The 18,197-nt window shown below is 45.3% G+C and overlaps 1 protein-coding gene across 1 annotated transcript; it reads right to left on the bottom strand.

Moving 5' to 3' along the window:
• Positions 1 to 1,132: 1,132 nt before the first annotated feature.
• Positions 1,133 to 17,135, bottom strand: LOC126560065 (uncharacterized). Its single transcript, XM_050216227.1, has 8 exons — positions 16,459 to 17,135; positions 9,796 to 9,996; positions 8,678 to 8,839; positions 3,183 to 3,388; positions 2,482 to 2,585; positions 1,992 to 2,385; positions 1,511 to 1,914; positions 1,133 to 1,420 (listed from the first exon to the last, which is right to left on the bottom strand). The coding sequence occupies exons 1-8, from the start codon at positions 17,133 to 17,135 to the stop codon at positions 1,133 to 1,135; spliced, it is 2,436 nt and encodes an 811-aa protein (XP_050072184.1).
• Positions 17,136 to 18,197: the final 1,062 nt, after the last annotated feature.

Below are 18,197 nucleotides of genomic sequence, written 5' to 3'. Positions count from 1 at the left end.
GAGCAAAAAATGTCTCCCTCGCGTGTCGCTTGTCGCACACATTTTTCTAACAAACTACGTTTTGCTGTTTTTCTGTTCTACGCTTTGTATCAAATCTAATCGACACGAACGTGTGTCAGGCAAATTGCTATCGAGATATAAATGGTTCCAAAAGAAGCAAAGAACGCAACACCATACAACGGCAGACGCCCGGAATGCGTCCGAAAGACCAAGAACACGATAAAAGAAAAAAAAGCACACGGTTCTGGCGGTTTAGGCGGCGGCGGTGGCGGCGGGTAGGTTTTCTTATATGGGTTTTCTTTAAAAAATGGATTTTAGCAAAAGCAAAACCAAAACCGCACTATTCCGCATCTGGGGAGGTTACTGTTGTATGTTTGTTTCGCTTTGTTTCGAGCTAGAAGCTAAAATATGGATTTCTACTTGTCCCATTGCTTTCCTTTCCGTCTTAAGCTCTCTCGCACTCTACTGCGCTACTGCACTACGACGGTTGGTGGCCGATCTCCTCCCTTGGGAAGGGAGACAAAACTGGGGAAGAAAACGTGTATTTTGGTGGTTGTTGTGTTGTTGGTGGCGGTTGTTTTGGCAATTCTGTTCTGTTGAGTGTTGTCCCGCAACCCGCAATACATTGTATTTGTATATAAAAAAAGCTACTACTGCTGATGATGGACATTCCTTGACAAACACGAACGCACGCTCACACTGACATCAGTTTACCAATTTTATCTGGTTTTTAAACGTATAAAAACAATTATCGTTAAATGCATGCCTTCATCCTAAGGTGAACCAAAATTCGCTTCACTGCTCCCTTCAGCACTGTGATTAAATTAGTTATCAAACTAGTAGTACGTCACAAAGAAAAGATTAATAATAAATTAAAGATCAACAAACGAAACATGGTTCTGCTAAATGTACAAAATCACACATGCGTCCATCGAGGGCGACGCATTTTCGAATTTTACCCTCCCAATGGAAAGAAGAAAAAAAAGTCTAATTTTCTCGTTGCCGGCAACGTATCCCAACTCCAACCTTCCCATTTGTCTGTTTCTCTCTCTTTCTCCATCTAATTTTTTTTAAACCTTTACATAAATCACTTATCGTATTCATCCACCATCTCCTAATTTCGTAAAGCCTGCTATGTAGCGTCCTCGTGGAAGTACTGTTGATTTATGCTACCACTGTCCTCCAGCACGCTGGCACCGTCCGCGGCAATCATGGCACCGAGCAAACTCTGATCATCTCCACCGCCGCTACCATCCGCAGCCGAGTCCTTGATCAGCAGCGAGAGCGTTTCCAGACTCTTGCGCACCTTGATGATCTGCTCCAGGTTCGAGTTAAGCACGATCTGAGCCTCCTCTTTGCTTTTACTGTGCAGACGCTTCTGCCACCGGAGCACATCGAGATAGAAGTCTGTATCGTCACCCTAATGAAGTATCAAAACGGAGGCATCTTGTTAGCGAAGAATTCCTTTCCCCGAATAATAGTAGAGCAGAAAGCGCGATATAATCCTTACCAATCGAATGGGTGGCGCAGCGAGACGGGCCTGCAAAGCGTGTATCTTGTAGGCCAGAAAGCAGGAAAACAGAGCCATCAGCACAGCTAATATTAATCCTATGTGTATAATACCAAAATCGGAGGGAAGGATGTGCCGAAGCTTTTGCTTTACGAGGGACAATTTGCTACGCCCGGCACCGTCACCGTAAACACTGCGGCCAGTACCACCAACGCTCGCCATACCGGCCGGCCCATCACCAATCAAACCGCCCGCCAGCATCGGAATAGTCTTTTCGCCCTTCAAACCCTCCAGTGCGCCGGCTGCGACGGCCACCTTGAGTATGGCCGGGCTTTTAACGATTGCGGGCGATTTGAGCAGTAATTCCTTTTTAAGTTTCTTTTGCTTCTGCAGCACGGTAGAATCTAAAATCGCAAGAGGAAAGATACTTTTGATTCGTATTGCCTATTTTTATTTCAACGTAAGCTGAGCGACCACTTACCATCAGACGATTGATTCGTACCGGCGCCTTCAGTTGCGTGCATCAGTTGCTTCTCGTTCGAATCACCCGAATCGAGCAGATCGGGCATTTCGTCCTTCCCGTGGAATGAACTTTCCATCCCATCGTAACAGCTACTATCCTCGTCCAGCGAACCCTCGGAACCTTCGGCGTGCAGCGGTGCCAACCTGGTATGCTGAATGCTACCAAGCGAATCACTGTGCGGCGTTGTGGCCCTTTCCCACACGCTGCACATCAGATAGTAGGCCGCTTCCCGGCTGAGGAAGCTACCGAATACGTGCCGATCGTCGCGCGTCTTCACACCGACGGCGTTCGGGAACATGTAGGCCGTCTTCTCACGCGATATGTCCAGCACGGAAACGGTCGGGATGAGTAGCTGTGGGAGGGGGAAAATTCGATCCGTTTAGAACTATGTGTTGTAACGATAAACCAAAGGATGGATGTTAGGGGAACGAACTTTTGCGCTACCTACCTTTGTCACGTAGCCAAACACGTTCGAGTAGAAGGCGAAGTAGTTCTGCGTAATGTACAGATAGCCCTGCAGCAGGATGTCTCCAACAAGGGCGCAGGAGAAATCTGTGACGAAAAGGGTAGTATTTGGTGAGGTGTGCTTCGTTTTATTGAGTAAAATAGATCCCAAAAGAAAGCGTCCGTACGTCAAACCATTGTGGCAATATTGTTCACTTTAGCGACTTTTGTCACTTTTGTTTGTATAAATGTCAAATATGTCAGTTTCTAGTCTAGTGATACTCCAGCCAAACTTGACAGATGTGATTTAGTGTTGGGTAGTGAGTTCGAAAGCTACCGGGATGCCTCTCCTCAATAAACTGAGGACTCGGAGCTGTTCTTCGCACTTTTTTACCCTTGCGAGGTAGCTCTCTCCCTCTTCAACGAGGTAGCTCTTCGCACTTTTCAAGCTCTTCTCCCTCATGAAGTAACTCTTCGCCCTCTTCGAGCTCTTCTCCCTCACGAGGTAGCACTACGCTCTCAGTGATCGCGGAGCTATCGGGAGGCCTCACCTCTCACATGTTATAGAGCAGTTGTCCTCTCCTCTTAAAAAAGAGCTACTTTATGTGACGTTCGTTCGATTCAAATAAGAGAAATTTATTTAATTTAACTGGACTGGAATTGGGTAAAAAAAATTGAAAAAAAAAAAAACAAACAAATACTTACAATCCAGCACGACCTCATCGTCCGGCACCTGGGCAAAATGTTGGGCAAACTTTTTCTGCTCCCAGGACATGCCACCCTCCTTCTTTTTGTGGTGTTTTTCCGGCTTGTCGACGGCATCCCGCGTGCTGCTGAACGATTTCAGTGGATGTGGACTAGAGCTGCGGATGGTGGACGACCGTGCCGATGGTGACAGCGATTTGAGCGATCTGTGTAGTAAAGAAACCGAACGAAGGGAACAATTAGATGCAACACTAATGATGACCTTGAGCTTGAATTGCCATACATAAAGCGGCCCCTATTGACTTCCGACACTGCCACGCGACGGGAGGTCAAGATCAACGAGCGAATAACATTACAATCGATCGATGTACCCACCCGACTGGTGCATCCATTATTTAACGATGAGAAAGGATGCAACTCGATAGTTCCCGGTTAGCATCGTTAGACCGATCACGCTGGCATACCAAACCGGGTGTGGGGAACAGCTGTTTCTATTCACTGCCACACTCTGGACAGAACAGAACAGCCACGTGTAGTGAATGCCGCGCGATAAAAGGTGTCAAGATACAACACACCGTCGTCGTCATCAGGCAACAAGATGGTACTAATTCAATTTACATTCCATTTGCATCTGCTTAGTAGCTGCTGCAGGGGCGTCCGGTTGGTCGTCCGTATTTCCCACTCGGCACGTAGGAATTGCCCGAAAGCTTTCCTTTTCGACTTGTGTTGCGTGTCCTCAACATCCTCAACAGCGGAGCGGACAATTTTATGGTTAAATGTCGGCATAATTACAAGCTTTATTTTAGCGACTGCTAAAGAGCTACAATTTAGTGGCAGAAACATGCAATAGTTCACTCTGTGGAATGCTGCTTTGTAACCATAATAGGTAACTATAAAAGCGTCACTAGAAACGTTTTAAGAGCACACTCGAATCGATTATACAACAGTGTAGCTTAGCTCGCTTATCGTTCGCCCGAAAACTTCTGCCCATTCCCCTGGATAACTGCACTGATCCCGCTGATACACACTATCAGCATCTAGTGTGGTATTAAAATTCCAGCAAAAATGTAAACTAACTGATAATGGGTGTTTGTACCGAATTAGGGAAGGGAAGCAAATCACGTGTCGCGTAATGCCAATCGAAACCTTTACGCAGTTTTCTAGATTCGCAAGAAATTGATTCGTTTAGGCTCGTATCGCTGATAGTTGCTTTGTATTTTATGAAATACAGGTGTTAATAGAGCCTGGTACTCGTGCTAAGATCTCTTAACTGAGTTTTAAATTGGGGCTTGAGTTTGAGCAGATAATAACGGCCACTATCATTCTGGTCACGGCACCAATTTTATTGTATAAGTCGTATAGTTTTTCTGTTTTCTACTCAAATTGATACTTATAAGGAGTTGAGAAATTTGAAATTTAGAACCTGAAACACATCTTTTCAGCATGTAAAACATCCCTCATCATGCTATCCTAACCTACCTCTACGCTAGATTTACTTTGGCAAACAATTCACGCTAAAGCATCATTACATTCAATTCCATGCAGCCATTATCCACGCAGTACAATGACTATTAAAGCGATTAAGCGAATCATTTCGACGTTCCAATGATAAAGTATCGGAGCTCCAATTTCCGCACCTTTTTATAGCTCCATCATCACAAATGGGCATCAAGTTTTGCAGTGCTTTTTTTTTTTTGGGCAAATGGGTAATCTGTATTTAACCACCCTATCAAAGGAATATCTGAATTAAGGTGAAATAATAATAGCAAACGAAAAAGAGAAGTTAGATAAGCATCATGGTGTGGCGCACGTTCAATTAGATCGTTGTGCCTCTGGTTCGAAAGACGTGAGACACACACACGTACGAATCACTGTAACGGATTGGCAAACGCTCAACATCTTCTTCTACTACGCTCTGTTCTTACACGCAACATATACATGATGATTGATTGTGGCCGCATTCGTGTAGCGCTATTGTTTATGCATCACACTTTAGTCAAGGACGACGATGACATCCGTTTGCTGAGTTAATGTTTTAATAAATCTAGCCGAAACCGTTCTTCCGCTTGTAATTGCTAATCGGATAATTGAGTGATTGTGTTCTGAGGGATTTTTATCGTATCCGGGAATTTGAGGGTGACAATTTTTCCTCTTTTGCTTTTGTTCGATTTTTAACATTACTCGATCGGATGGCTGGGATAGAGCAGCCGGATGGACGAGGCTCTCTTGTTTTTCTATACTAATTGCAATCGATATTTGATGTCTTAGTTCGAATCTTGCCTCAACATCCAGTCTTTATTTCAGAGTACTACATTAATCCCAATAATGAAAATGTGGCAATTTTAATTTATACCCAAAACTAGACAGAAACAAGGCATCACACAAGACTTGTCCTTATGCTTATTCTTGTACATGGTAACTACGATGAGAACCTTACCGATAGAGTGCGCTATACTTGCGCAACCGGACTCCCGAGACATCCGGATCATCGTCGGTAGCAGCAGCGATGTTCGGTGTCGAATAGGCCGGAGTTAGGGGCATCTTGCGAGACGCGGGAACTTGTGGTTTCCTTTTAGCAACTTAACTAGCCAACTGTCCCTCACTCAATTTCTTCTCTCTCGCCTATTTTGAATCGTATCAAAACGCTCGAGATCGTACGTAGTTCACCTTGTTTCAGTAGCCTGCCTTTGTCTCTGCTGCACCACAAATTGCACGCACTTCGAAACGATTAATATATCCAGACCCCGGAGCAGGGCAAGTGCAAACAAATACCGGCTGGATGCACCACACACTGCAACAGCCACGCTAGCACAACAAAGCACAAACGAGGATCAGTCAATTTTCCTTCACAAACGATGAAAGAAATGTCAATTTCACGTCGACGCCGATCGGCGCTTTCATAACAGACGGGTGCCGTGGCCGGTTGGGAGCGATTTCAATCAACAACAAGTGCTCCTTCGTATGAAGGCCTTCGTCATCAATCGGTTCAGAATGGGAGCAGCACCCGCAGCACCAACAGCAACAACAACATCAACAAACATGGCACACACTACACAACACCAAAGACGGATGACGGATTGCAGCGAAGAATGGAAAGAAGTTTCATCTCGTTTTGACGTTTGTTTGCTGTTTTCAAAATACAGTTGCATAGTGGTGAAAAGTATTGCAATCGTTTAATTTATTTCTTTTTCTTCTTTTTAAACAAGTTAGTGGTTTAATTTCTTTTTATTGTTGTAGACAACGAAGAGAACTTTACCACACGTACACTGCCGTACCGAGAGACAAGATAAAACTACTGACACGCTGCAGTCACAAGAGCCTCGTTTATCAATATTAACTTGATTTCATGCTGGCGGCTCACTAGTCAACGGCCCTTCCCCTCAGCGATCACTACACACGCACTTCGATGTGTAAATTAAGGCTCTTACGCACACCCGATCTCACGAGCAAACGAATTGCGCTTGGCCGCTACACAACATCACAGCACAAACGAAACAAGAAGGATGGTCATGACGGTGGCAGAGAGCTAACAACATAAATAAAGCCGATTGTCGTTGTTCTGTCTGGGTGGGAATCCGTCTCTTCCACGAGCCATGTTTAATTTCAGCCAAAACACGATCACATAAAACTCTCTTTTTCACCGCACGACACAGAGTTCGCACTGTTGATAAACAATAACCAACACTATTTTCAAACAACGCGTCGCAATGTTGACTGCAAAATAGTATCCGTGTTCGGCTCGATTTCGATCCGATCCGATCTGATCACGCGGTTTAATGAAAACGTGCGCCGATTCTTTTTTTGGTCGAAAAATTAGGGCCCAAATATCTAATGCCACCGACTGTGCCCGGTACCACTTGAGAACTGAACTGTCATCTCTGCAGCGGGCACGCAACTCTGGTTAAGAAAGTTCGATTCCTATCGTAACCCCTCACAGCAAACCGGATGGTTTCCTCCGTAAGGGCGCGATGCTGTCTCGCTCTAGCGCCCGGGTTTGCAATGTACCCCGGCTGGGCACAACGATTGATAAAGATTATCTTATCAATACCGAATGCCCCATTATCGCAACGCATCCTCTGCCGGTGTGCGTGCGTGCAGTTGTGGTCCATCCGAGGACCATTTCCCTAGCCGATCATAAGCCGGTAACGTTTCTCCCGAGACGGCCACCGATGATAAGCGGCAGTAAAACCAAATCCCTATTCCAACCCCTAGGTTTTTTTTTTGTGTCATCGTGCTCTCGCTATATTCGGCATGATTATGGGGCTTTTGGTTTGCGCGAAAAGTAAAAGTCATTTCGTGATCGAAGCGAAATTTTGCTAAATCATTTTACTTTTTGCCTTGCCTTTTACCCTTCCCCGATTGACCTACTCCGCACGGTCCCCGGAAGTGTTTTATTTCCAATCGCCATACCGGGGGAACCTTCTTTATTTCGGTGCCCCGATAAGCAACCAGCGTTGGTGGTGTTATGCCAAAGATGGACATACCTAGGGCCTTAATTGTGGCAAAAACAACGTAACACAGTACTCTAGTAAAGGCAGCAGCTGCCTTTAATTTGTGACAACAGATGAACATATTCAACTAATCAAGATACCGAATCATATATCAGCACGGTGTTTATATGGCTCGCAAGAGCTTTAAAAATGGTGTAAAATTTGTCAAAACAATACACCTGGCCTGTGGCCGGCCACCATCACGAACAAGTCTCGTGCCTTAGCTGGGATTATAAATGACTAGGCGAGGTTTAAAGCACCAAAACATACCGATAAGTCATCAAGTTATTGCTCACGTGGATGAGAAAATTGCAACGTACCAAACATCGCGTTTTCCGGTCACTGCGGTAATCCTTTCTTCCTGTCCCGCAGACGATAGAGATAGAGAGTAGCGTTTTTTTTTTGCTTTTATTATTTCCAGTTGCGTGTGTTGCCACATAATGGGACAAGATAGAAAAGGTGTGTCTCACACCTGTCGCGCCAAAGTAACACCTGTGCGAGTTGTTCCAGCTGCCACATAGCCCGGAGGTGCAATGATTGATAAGGAAAAGCCACCCAGGGCTGGCTAGGGTGATAGAGGGTGAACATTACCTATGCGTTGCGTTTTGTGCAAAATTTGTGCGTAAGAAAAGGGGAAAGTTCTACACAGGCAACAACGAATATTATCGCTTGATAATTAAATAGTTTTATCAGGCAACCCTGTTTTATGTGTGTTTTTGTTTCACGTTTGGGTGCGATCTAAGCGGTGCGTGGTTGACTCATATGTTCTCTAATGGTACCGATTGATGTGCGAAAAACTGATTGGCGCTTTTATCGCAACACCAATGATTCACACCTTAATTCAAACAGATAACGAAGGCTCAATTTCGCTTGTTCGGACGAGCACATTTTGGTACTGAATCATCCATCTCGCCAGCTGGGGCACGCTTTTTCTCTAAGCCGTACACGCACAAAAATTAAAACCCCACTCCTCGCGCCGGAAGGTATGCAATGTGGATTACTTACTTGGGATCGCTCTTGGCCGTCGAATGACTAGGGCTGCGTGAGAGTACATTCAGGTGGGCCGCACCCTCCGGCTGTCCACCGGAGGTTTCCACACTGCTGAGAGGTTCTATCGTGGAGGACAGTGGTAGTGGACGCGTCCCTAGCCCAACACTGTTGGCAGATCTGTGTGGTAAAAAAAATGGAGAAACAAGAAAACGGAACCTCAGTGTTAAGTCTTGCGAAAGGCTTTTTACAGTGTAATGTGACAGAAAAGCTTGAAAAATGTAAGCAAGCAACACAAACTAACTACACACATAAAGGATAATAATGGCATGCAGAGCTTCTTCATTGAAACGTATATAATTTTTAAAATGGCGAAACCCTTTTTTCTTTTTTTCCGCATCTGTTAGTTAACGTCTATCGTAAACGACGTAGGATGCGTTGTGTCGTAAAGTATAACCTAGACCGACATTAGCAAAACGGGACGCGGCAATGAACTGTCCAATATTGTTGTTTTAAGTTTACCGGGCGAGGTGCGAGGCAGCCTAATCGATCGACACCGCCAGCATTGCGTACATTACACGCACCACCCCGGTTGTCATCAAGGTGGATATATACAGTTTTCTTTAAAAATAGCTCCATGCACGAGCTGTTCCGTCGGGCCAGCGTCGAACCGAATACACGTAGCAGTGTAATAGGATTATAACCCAACCACTGGTCCACTGCTATCATCCATCTGCTGAGTCCTGCGTGGCCACGTGCTTGTTGGTGAAACTAGAGCACGCCGGTTCAAACAGCTGCCCACTCCTCCCAGTGTGTGTGTCACAGGTGACACATGTGAAGCCAGTGCGAAATTGAGACCGATCAGGGAGTGCTCCACTTCACGTAGTTACTTCTGCTAAGTCACAAGGGCGGGTCGTTAATATACTTTTGATGACGAAATTTTGTCAACCTTCGGAAGACACCTTCGGTTACTATTTTTGCGCCGATAATCTTGGGAACGCTTAGTACACGGGTCAGTCACGTTTGTGGAGGCGCTAAGTAATAGCGCTGACGTTAGTAATCACTGGATATGAAAGAATTTTTATACTTTGATTTGTAACTCGTTTATTTTAGCAAAGTGAGATTGGTCCATATACCTTGACTTGCGGAGCATCATACGGCGTGCCTTGTTCAGCCGTTTGCCAGCCGGTGAAGAAGAGGATGCCGACGACGTGGACGATGCCTCGGACGAGCCGAGTTTGCTGCCGCTCCGTACCATCGACGAGTTGCTGCTACTGCCACCGTGATTCATGCTAGCAATACTTTGCACAAAGCACAACATGATCCCGACCGTGCAGCTGTGGCGTGTTTTTTATGCGTTTTCCGCTAAGGCCACTCAATAACACCGCTCAAACCGACGTTTTACATGACCCAGCAGCATGTCCCGTGCGGTTAGTTTTTCCCTGTATACACACAGCACCGAAAAACAATCTCCTCAATGTTACTATCGAACGATAAGCGACGAAAAACACTCGACACTACACTCTACCGCGATCGATCAACCCGGTTTCGGTGTTCCTTCTTCGCTCAGCGCACATCTCATCATGACCCCCAAGTCCCAAGTATTGGATCGTGCGGAATATTTACGGCTTGCTCACGTTCCACACACCCCAACAACAAGGCTCTCGGAATGTCCCGATAGCACGACACCGACAGCTTACTTGTTGATGTTTGCCATTTGGACCAATTCTTGTTGTGTCAAACAGCGAAACTGTCGTACCAAATGGTGTCCCAACGGGGTTTAACGGTGTGCTGTTTTTTTCTTTAAGGCTCTTCAACAACTCCAAAAACCGAGTTAGTGGAGGTTAGTCAAGAGGTACCTATTCCCACGCCTTCGCGAGCGTTCACGGGCACCATGAATTATGGAACGGCTCCTTTGAATAATTAAGCACACCCAACCTGTTCCGTTCAGCAGCAGGAGCAGCGGCAGCGCTCGGTATGTATTCTTGAGCGGCTAGAATGGGAAACAACGGAAGGAAGAAGTTGTGCCATAGAAAGAATACAAAAAAAACTACATTCATTATAATTCAACACGTAGTGACATATACTTCTATTGACAGGCAGCCTTCATCCAGGGCAAAGGGAGATCGTAATGACCTCTTCCCCACTATCTGTCATGAATGTCTAAACATTGTCACATATCCGCTTGTCAAACTGTGGTACTGAGCCGCAGCACAGCACCGGATTTGCGTAAGGAACTCCGGTGACTTCCCCACCGGCCGTTCCAGCCAAACAGATGGCACATGATAAGCGCAAACAGTGCCAGGTGTCAAGATGTTTTATGACCCGAAACCAGCCCCAGGTTGGTATCATTATATCGACGTGTTTGCATGCAGAGGCACCTGCAGCAACACACACAAACATCACGATTATTGTTGGACGATAGAACACAAGCAATTTCCGTTTCTTATCAGTCGGTGGGTTCCGGCGGTTATGATAGCCACAACCGCACAGACTATATGTCCAACAATGCAGTTTTTTTTTAAGATTGAAAATTCTAGTTCACGGCCTTGCACGTTTGATGTATAATTAAAGATAAATAGGTTATCACTACATCAGACGAGATGACGGGAATCATTTCTTCTGAGAGAGTGACAAATGCATCCTTTTCAACGTGGCGGACATTTTGTCATCCATTTTACGATACAGTACTTCGAATTCCAACTCTCTCCTAACCCATTAGTCTACAGCAATGCTACAGCATTCGAGGCTTTCAATCGGCAAGAAAAGCACGAGCAAAGATGTCCGGTTTTGCGATAACCTCCTTCCCATTATCGACCCTCGCTCGGCGACTTGTGGAGCCTATTTTGCGTTGAAAGCAGCACAACAAATACGGGTCCTTTTCCGTATACTGTGGATTATGGGTGTTTTTTTTTTCTATTGTTGCTGCTGCTACACATTTAATCGTCATCAGACGTGTGGGGTATTGACGCCATGCTGGCGACCATGCGGTGCCGATGACCGGCACTTCGATCGACACTTCGTCGCCCATATTCACACACCCTAGCATTAAAGCCCGTTCTCCCAATCAGGGTGAAAACTTGTGCAAATGGAGAGATGCACATGCAGCAGCAGTACCAGCAACGTGGCGATCATCCATCCATGGCGTATTATGAAATCGATGGAAGCGTCAACCATCCGGCAAGGAAAAGGCAGACAAAAAGCCCAATATTCCGTTCGATAATCGTTGTGTGCAAAACGGGGAAGCAGGAACTTTGGTGAAAATGTTCATCGCACAACCACTTCCTACTGCAGGCAAAAGGCAAAGCGCCAGACACAACATAGTTGATTGGTTTTGGTGTTTTCAATCAGTGCAAAACATAGGCTTACAATCAAGGCCAGGCCAGACCGTTGTTGCACGTGTGCATATTTTAAATAGAAGTTTTTCGTTCGGTGTCAGTTACTTGTCAGAAGAGTGTGAGAGACTGTTGGTTTTAAAACTTAAAACTAAAATATTTGCTATCAATAAAATCACACCACACCAGGCAGTTTCCACGCCTCCAAACTGCGCTAAACGTGTTGGATAATAGATCGGAAAAGCTTATCAGAGTTCCCACACTACGAATCAGAAGCGTAGGGTTATGTCACGATTGCACAATGCACCTCTGGGAACGCACACGGAGATCTAGCCATCTAGAGACTTCTCCACCGGATATTATGCGCGCTACGAAATATTTGCAACGATGGCAGATTTTAACTTGAACCACATTTGCGATTCGAATCAGGCTTCAGTTCGAAAAGTTAAGAATAGCATCACATTTTTTTGTGAAAATTTGATGCGCCACTTTTGTGATTTTTGCACATCTCTCTTTACAGGAGCACCGTGTCACTACGCGCTTTTCCTAGTAACTCCCAACATCACCCAGGAGTCCTCAAACGTCCAAGAATTTATTTAACGAAATCTGCGCGCTCTATTTTTTTTTTACAACACCTTTAAACACTAACTTAAACCGGTTCCGGAAACAACAACAACCCTCCCGGGGCGTGGAAAAACGTGCGTATCCGCGTACGGCAACCGGAAAGCGAATGCAAACGACCGGCCGGACGGTACAGTTAACAATGGGGAGGTCCACGATCTCTCGGTCCTAACCTACTGTTATAGCGTCCCAATGGACGATGGGGCAATGTAGTAGTAGTAGTAGTAGAGAAAGTACAGCAGCAGTAGTAGTAGTAGTAGTAGTAGTAGTGATGGTACAGACAGACAGGCAAAACATGCACATGGTGGTAGTAGCACCGTTCTGACACCCTTGCTGTGTGCTTTCGCGCATTCTTCGGCCTGCTTCTCTCATTATCTGCGCTTTCCCATTGTCTCTGCCACAACACATATTCTCGCTCTCATCGCGAGTTTTGTTTCCAATGTTTGTCTTCTTTTTTTTTGCTGGGGTGCTGTGTGTGTGTGTGTTTCGATTGGAAAACAACGGAAAAACAGAAAAATACACACCCAGCAATTGGATTTTCCACCGTTTCCATACCGTTCTTTCCCTGTCGATTGGGGTACCTCTCGCTGCGGCTGCGAGAAGGTGAATACAGGGTTTCGATCCATATAATGGAACTTTTGTAATATTTTAAGTTTCCTGTGGATCTTTGCAATCATATAGTGGAATCTTGCATTCAGTTAGGGGAAAATGTGTAGCTCAATCTTAAAAGTATGTGTGGAACATGCTGTGGAATGTCTGCCGAGAGTTTAGTCCTATCATGTCACACGGCAGTTAGCCTGTCAAATTGTCGATTAATTAAATTCAAAAATGTAATTTATTTTTAATATTCCACTATATGAGTGTCACATTCCATAACAAGCTTTCCATATTCAACAATCCATTCGAAACTTTCCACTAAGTGATTCTACTATTCCATTATATGCATCAAAACCCTGTAAATTAACTCTGTTGGATTAAATTTGTAAGGATAATAATTCGCAAAATGTTGAAAAAAGTAAAATAATTGAACTCAGAGAACAACGAACCCTTCATTAGTGTACAGGGTGTATCAGAAGGCTCATAAACTGCACTCGTGGCTCGTGATCGATCGACGGAAGTATTTGTAGTAAACCAAACCCTCATTAGAATATGCAAAAAAAGGGGGGCAAATTACTGTCAGTTCACGTTTAATTTACTGCTTTCCGAGTGGCTCATTTACACGTGTTGTCGTCAGTAATTCATTGCCTTATCGTTGTCAGTTAAACAGTCTTTTTATATGATGTGTCTTGAAGAGTAACACGATCAAAGCTTTTAAACGGGAATAAACGTTAAAAATAATGAAATGCACTCCTTCATGCGTTCAACACCTGTTAGTTGAGCAGAACGGCACAAAAACGAGGAAATGAGAGACATTAAGATGTGATCATCAAAGGCATACAACGGCATCCTACCGGCACTACCACTACAACCACCACCATGTTGACAATTCGTGATCAGGGGATGGTTTTTTTGTTCCTGTTTGAAAAAAAAAAAAACACCGTTAAAATGGCGATGAACTTCCATCCCAATTTTTGGCAAACAACCGGAAATTAAACTTTGCTTTTTGCAGCACGAGAGAGAAAAAAATAAGCACTCTGCGTTGGTTTTTTTGGAACGATCGGGGCAACGATCGGTGATCTAACTGGAGCACCACCACAACGCACGATCATTTCGGATTGGTCGAATGATCGCGTAGTACATGTGGTCACAAGCGACGGCGACTTTTTACGACAATCGTTATTCTGACATTCTGCACATCTGTCGGCCTTATTGCGTTCTTATCGTTGCTTGAGATTAAAAAGTATAATTCACTGCTGCTGTCATAATCGCCTCCAAGCAAACTTTCACGTCATTCGTGGCTGTGTGTTTCGATTTTCTTTTTTGGTAATTAAAATGAATTATTCCAGTGTATAATGTCGCCGTGACCGTAGCAAAATCCGTTAGGAGAGAAAGGGAGAGACTTTCTTGCTAAGTGATGCTAGTGAAAAATCAAGACGTAACAAAAACAATCATCTCACGTACCAAACTGTTGAAAGCGTGGTCGTGAAGTGGAAGCCGAAACCCCCCCCCCAAAAAAAAAAGGAGGACCACTGATGGAAGTGCGAATAGCCGGAACAATCGCACGTGTGTGTGCCCCTGTAAATATGCTGCAATGCTTTGGCCGGTTTCTCAATGTCCGCGTGTCTTAACGGCTTTCGGTGATAAAGAAGCAGAAAACAGGGTTGAGAGTCGGATGGTGCGTACACCTGTCGAAAGTTGAAAATAAACACACGCACAAGAACTCTCTTAAGAACTGGTTTACGAGGTAAATAGTGTGGGTCCGTTAAGAACACACCACGCACCAGAATGTAATTGAGTTGTTGTTTTGATCGCTTAAAGCATCACCCTGTGGAGTGATAGTTGTTAAAGCGCCATATAATGTAAATAAACGCTATCCATAACATCCACCCCAAGAAAAATCCCTCCAAACGTATCGAAACGTTTACTGGGGTTTCGTGTTGAGAATGGAAAGGCTAAAGGTTGTGCCCTCTCTGGTGGTGGTCGTGGTAATGAACTAAGCACGTTCTGGGGCACTCCACGGGAGGCAAAAACAAAAATCCAAACCCCCAACTCTCCCTAATGTGGGCGCCAAGTGAAGCAGTATATGGGGGAGAGAAAGATCAAAATTAAACCAAGAAATACAATATCAATCACCCTCTCTCGAACGTAGATTATTGTGCCTACCTTACCGGTTAACTGACTCACTAACCTTGACCTGGAAAAGTGGGCAAACGAAGTTCTTTTGATTATTCATCACATTATGCTTGCCAGGCCACACCAGGATGAGGTGTGGCACCATATACATAGTAGTGGTACGCCCCAAGTTTGGTCCCGGGTCCTCAGTATATACTCTCTAACGCCCTCTCGTTAACTCGCTCCCTTTGGCCTAATCCATTGGCAGTCTATTTTTGTAAGCACTCCCTTTGGCAAGAATCGGTACCCAGAGCAAACGTGTGTCGACGTTTGTTTAAACTCATTTGCATACTGCTTTTGCTTGATGCGTGAGAGCTAGAAAGTGGCAGCATAGTAGAGGGTAAAGTTTTAAGAGCTATTTGATATCATTGTCACTACAAAAAACTACAAAAAATTTAAACTAAATTGAGACACATAAAAACATGCAAACAACAACTAATGCAGAGAGGATTTTTGTAGACTACAAACTGCACATAGAATAGAGATCAGGATGAGAATGGATTAAATGTGTAAAGATGTTAGATTGAAACACGATGTCACAATGAAGGTCCACTCCATAGCAAAAAAAACTGCAAAAAACAAACCGTCTCCAGAAATTCTAATGCCACTCGGAGTCGTCAGAACTTGTGCAAAAGATTGATGACGCTCCTCGATGGCGTCCGAGATCCAAAGGTAAAGGTCAAAGCGATAAAGGCAGTGTGTGTGCTGTGTAGTGCTTTAGAATGCGCCACATCACTTAGAACCACAACACGGGCCAATCGACGCCGACGCGGTGGGTGTTTCGAGCGGTAAGAACCTCACACCAGCCTCTACTTGCCTGTCAAATCACTGATAAACGAGACAGTAGTAGTCGCTAAGCAGCTTTAAGTGAAACATTGCCACCAACCGTCTCAAATTGCTGTAAAAGGGTATATTATGCAAAAAAAGAAAGGTCATCGCGTAACTATAATCCTTGCCTATTCCCGGTGGTACGCAACAGACACTTCTCGCAGAGGACGACCACGAAAGCTGGTTAATAGAAGGGGAGAGGAAGCACAGTAGTAGCAAGATAGGAAGCATTGTAGCACTCACTTGGGTTGTCCGGTGACCTTCGAGCTAGTCCTGCCCGTCAGCCCATAGCTCGTCGTATCCGAATGTACGCGCCGATGTCGTCCAGTACCACCACCACCATTGCCGGCCAGCTCCTGTGCCCGTATGTTCGCGTCCAGATCCTCATTAAAGATGTCGCCGGTGCTGTGCCGTTTGGCGGGCACCTGCTCCGGCATAAACACATCCAGCACGGGCCTTTTAGCTTTCCGTACCGTCGCCGCATCTTCATCCAGCTCGTGCACCACATCGCTATCACTGGTACAGGACCGTTCTGTCATCTTTGGCCGGTTGCGCTTGAGCAGATAGCTCAGACTCTGCCGGAACGAGTGACCACGCTTAAATGGTGGCGCTGTCACAACGGTTGCCCCCGGCACTACCAGCACCATCGTGCCCGACTCAGCACCGGAACTACCCCCCGTCAACAGCTCATCCGGTGCGGTACCGCCGTGCCGCAGTATCACAATCTCTTCCCCATCGACACCCTGCCGATCTTCCTCCGAGTCCATCTCGATCAGTCCGACGGACGGTTTCGATTTCGAACCTTTGCCAATGCGCAGTCGGCGCGCAAAGTGGGTCAGAAATTTGCCGGAGCTCTTTTTCGGCCCATCGTAGTAGGGCGGTTCGCTCGACATCGAAACCATCGCCGCAGCGGCCGGCATTTAGGGGATGGCTGTATGCACTTGCTTTGCTACGAATTCTTAATACACACTCGCACAAGGAAAACACTTCACCACCGCACACACGAAACGGCACATTCGCAGTCAGTTTTTCGGGTTGTGCAAAGTCAGTTTCTGGTCACCTAACTCGGGCTCATCTCTTCATCGAGTGGGAAGCGCACGTACTACTAGAAGCTGCAGGGAAAAGAATTCATCGTTCAGCGAGCGCTCAGCAGGAGGACATTTAGTTTAGACGTAAGTGCGCGGGCGGGGATTGCCGGTCGGCAAAAAAAAATGACGCAGATGTAACTACGTCATTTATCGCGTTTTGCAGACGAACGTGTTTGCGATATAAATTACACGCAGTAAAACGCAGAAGTAGCCATCTCTTGTGACGATAATAATTCTTGGTGTTCTATAAATGTGTTACAGGCCGAATGTTTACCTTGTTTTTGAAACGAAACATCAGTACCGGCAACGGCAAACACATTTCGATCGTTTGAGATTAAATAGGAATGATTCACGATACAAAATTTGTTGATAAAAATGGCACGAAGCTAATCTATTTACGACAAATTAAGTGTTTTCAACCAATGAATCACTGGTGCGAATTCATTGCTAAAAATGTTGCATTCATTTTGAACATTTGCCACTCCAAACTTTCGCTCCAACCCAACCTTGTCAGCCACAACACGATGATCGTTGATAAGGCACGCTTTTGCGACAGCGGCAGCCGCCGCCGCCACTGCTGCTGCTGCTGCTAGTCGTCCGCTAATTGGGCAGATCTGATACACGTCGCTTGTCAGCTGATCGTGTTGCATTGTACCACCAACATCACCTCACCCCTTTCTTTGTGTGTGTTTGTGTCTTAGTAATATACATACAGCCGGTTAGGGGCTGTTGCTTGTTTTAATCATTCGTCCACGCTTTTTATCACCCTTTCTTCTCTGGGGTTGTTTCTTCCGCATGCAAGACAATCGACCCACACACACACACACGCACACCAACACTAGCGCGCTGATGGCCACAGCAATCAAGTAACACATACGAGCATACATTCGAGAT

The sequence above is a fragment of the Anopheles maculipalpis genome, chromosome 2RL (genome assembly GCF_943734695.1).
Source record: "Anopheles maculipalpis chromosome 2RL, idAnoMacuDA_375_x, whole genome shotgun sequence".
NCBI lineage: Eukaryota > Metazoa > Arthropoda > Insecta > Diptera > Culicidae > Anopheles > Anopheles maculipalpis.
The sequence above is the reverse complement of the archived record's forward strand: the minus strand, read 5'-3'. Positions and strand labels throughout refer to the sequence as shown.

Coding starts and splice junctions, on each gene's coding strand:
- LOC126560065 (XM_050216227.1), bottom strand. CDS start 17,135: ATGCCGGCCGCTGCGGCGATGGTTTCGATGTCGAGCGAACCGCCCTAC. Junction 2,586..3,182: donor CGATGAGGTCGTGCTGGATT/GTAAGTATTTGT, acceptor TTTTCGTCACAG/ATTTCTCCTGCGCCCTTGTT. Junction 1,421..1,510: donor CTGCGCCACCCATTCGATTG/GTAAGGATTATA, acceptor ATACTTCATTAG/GGTGACGATACAGACTTCTA.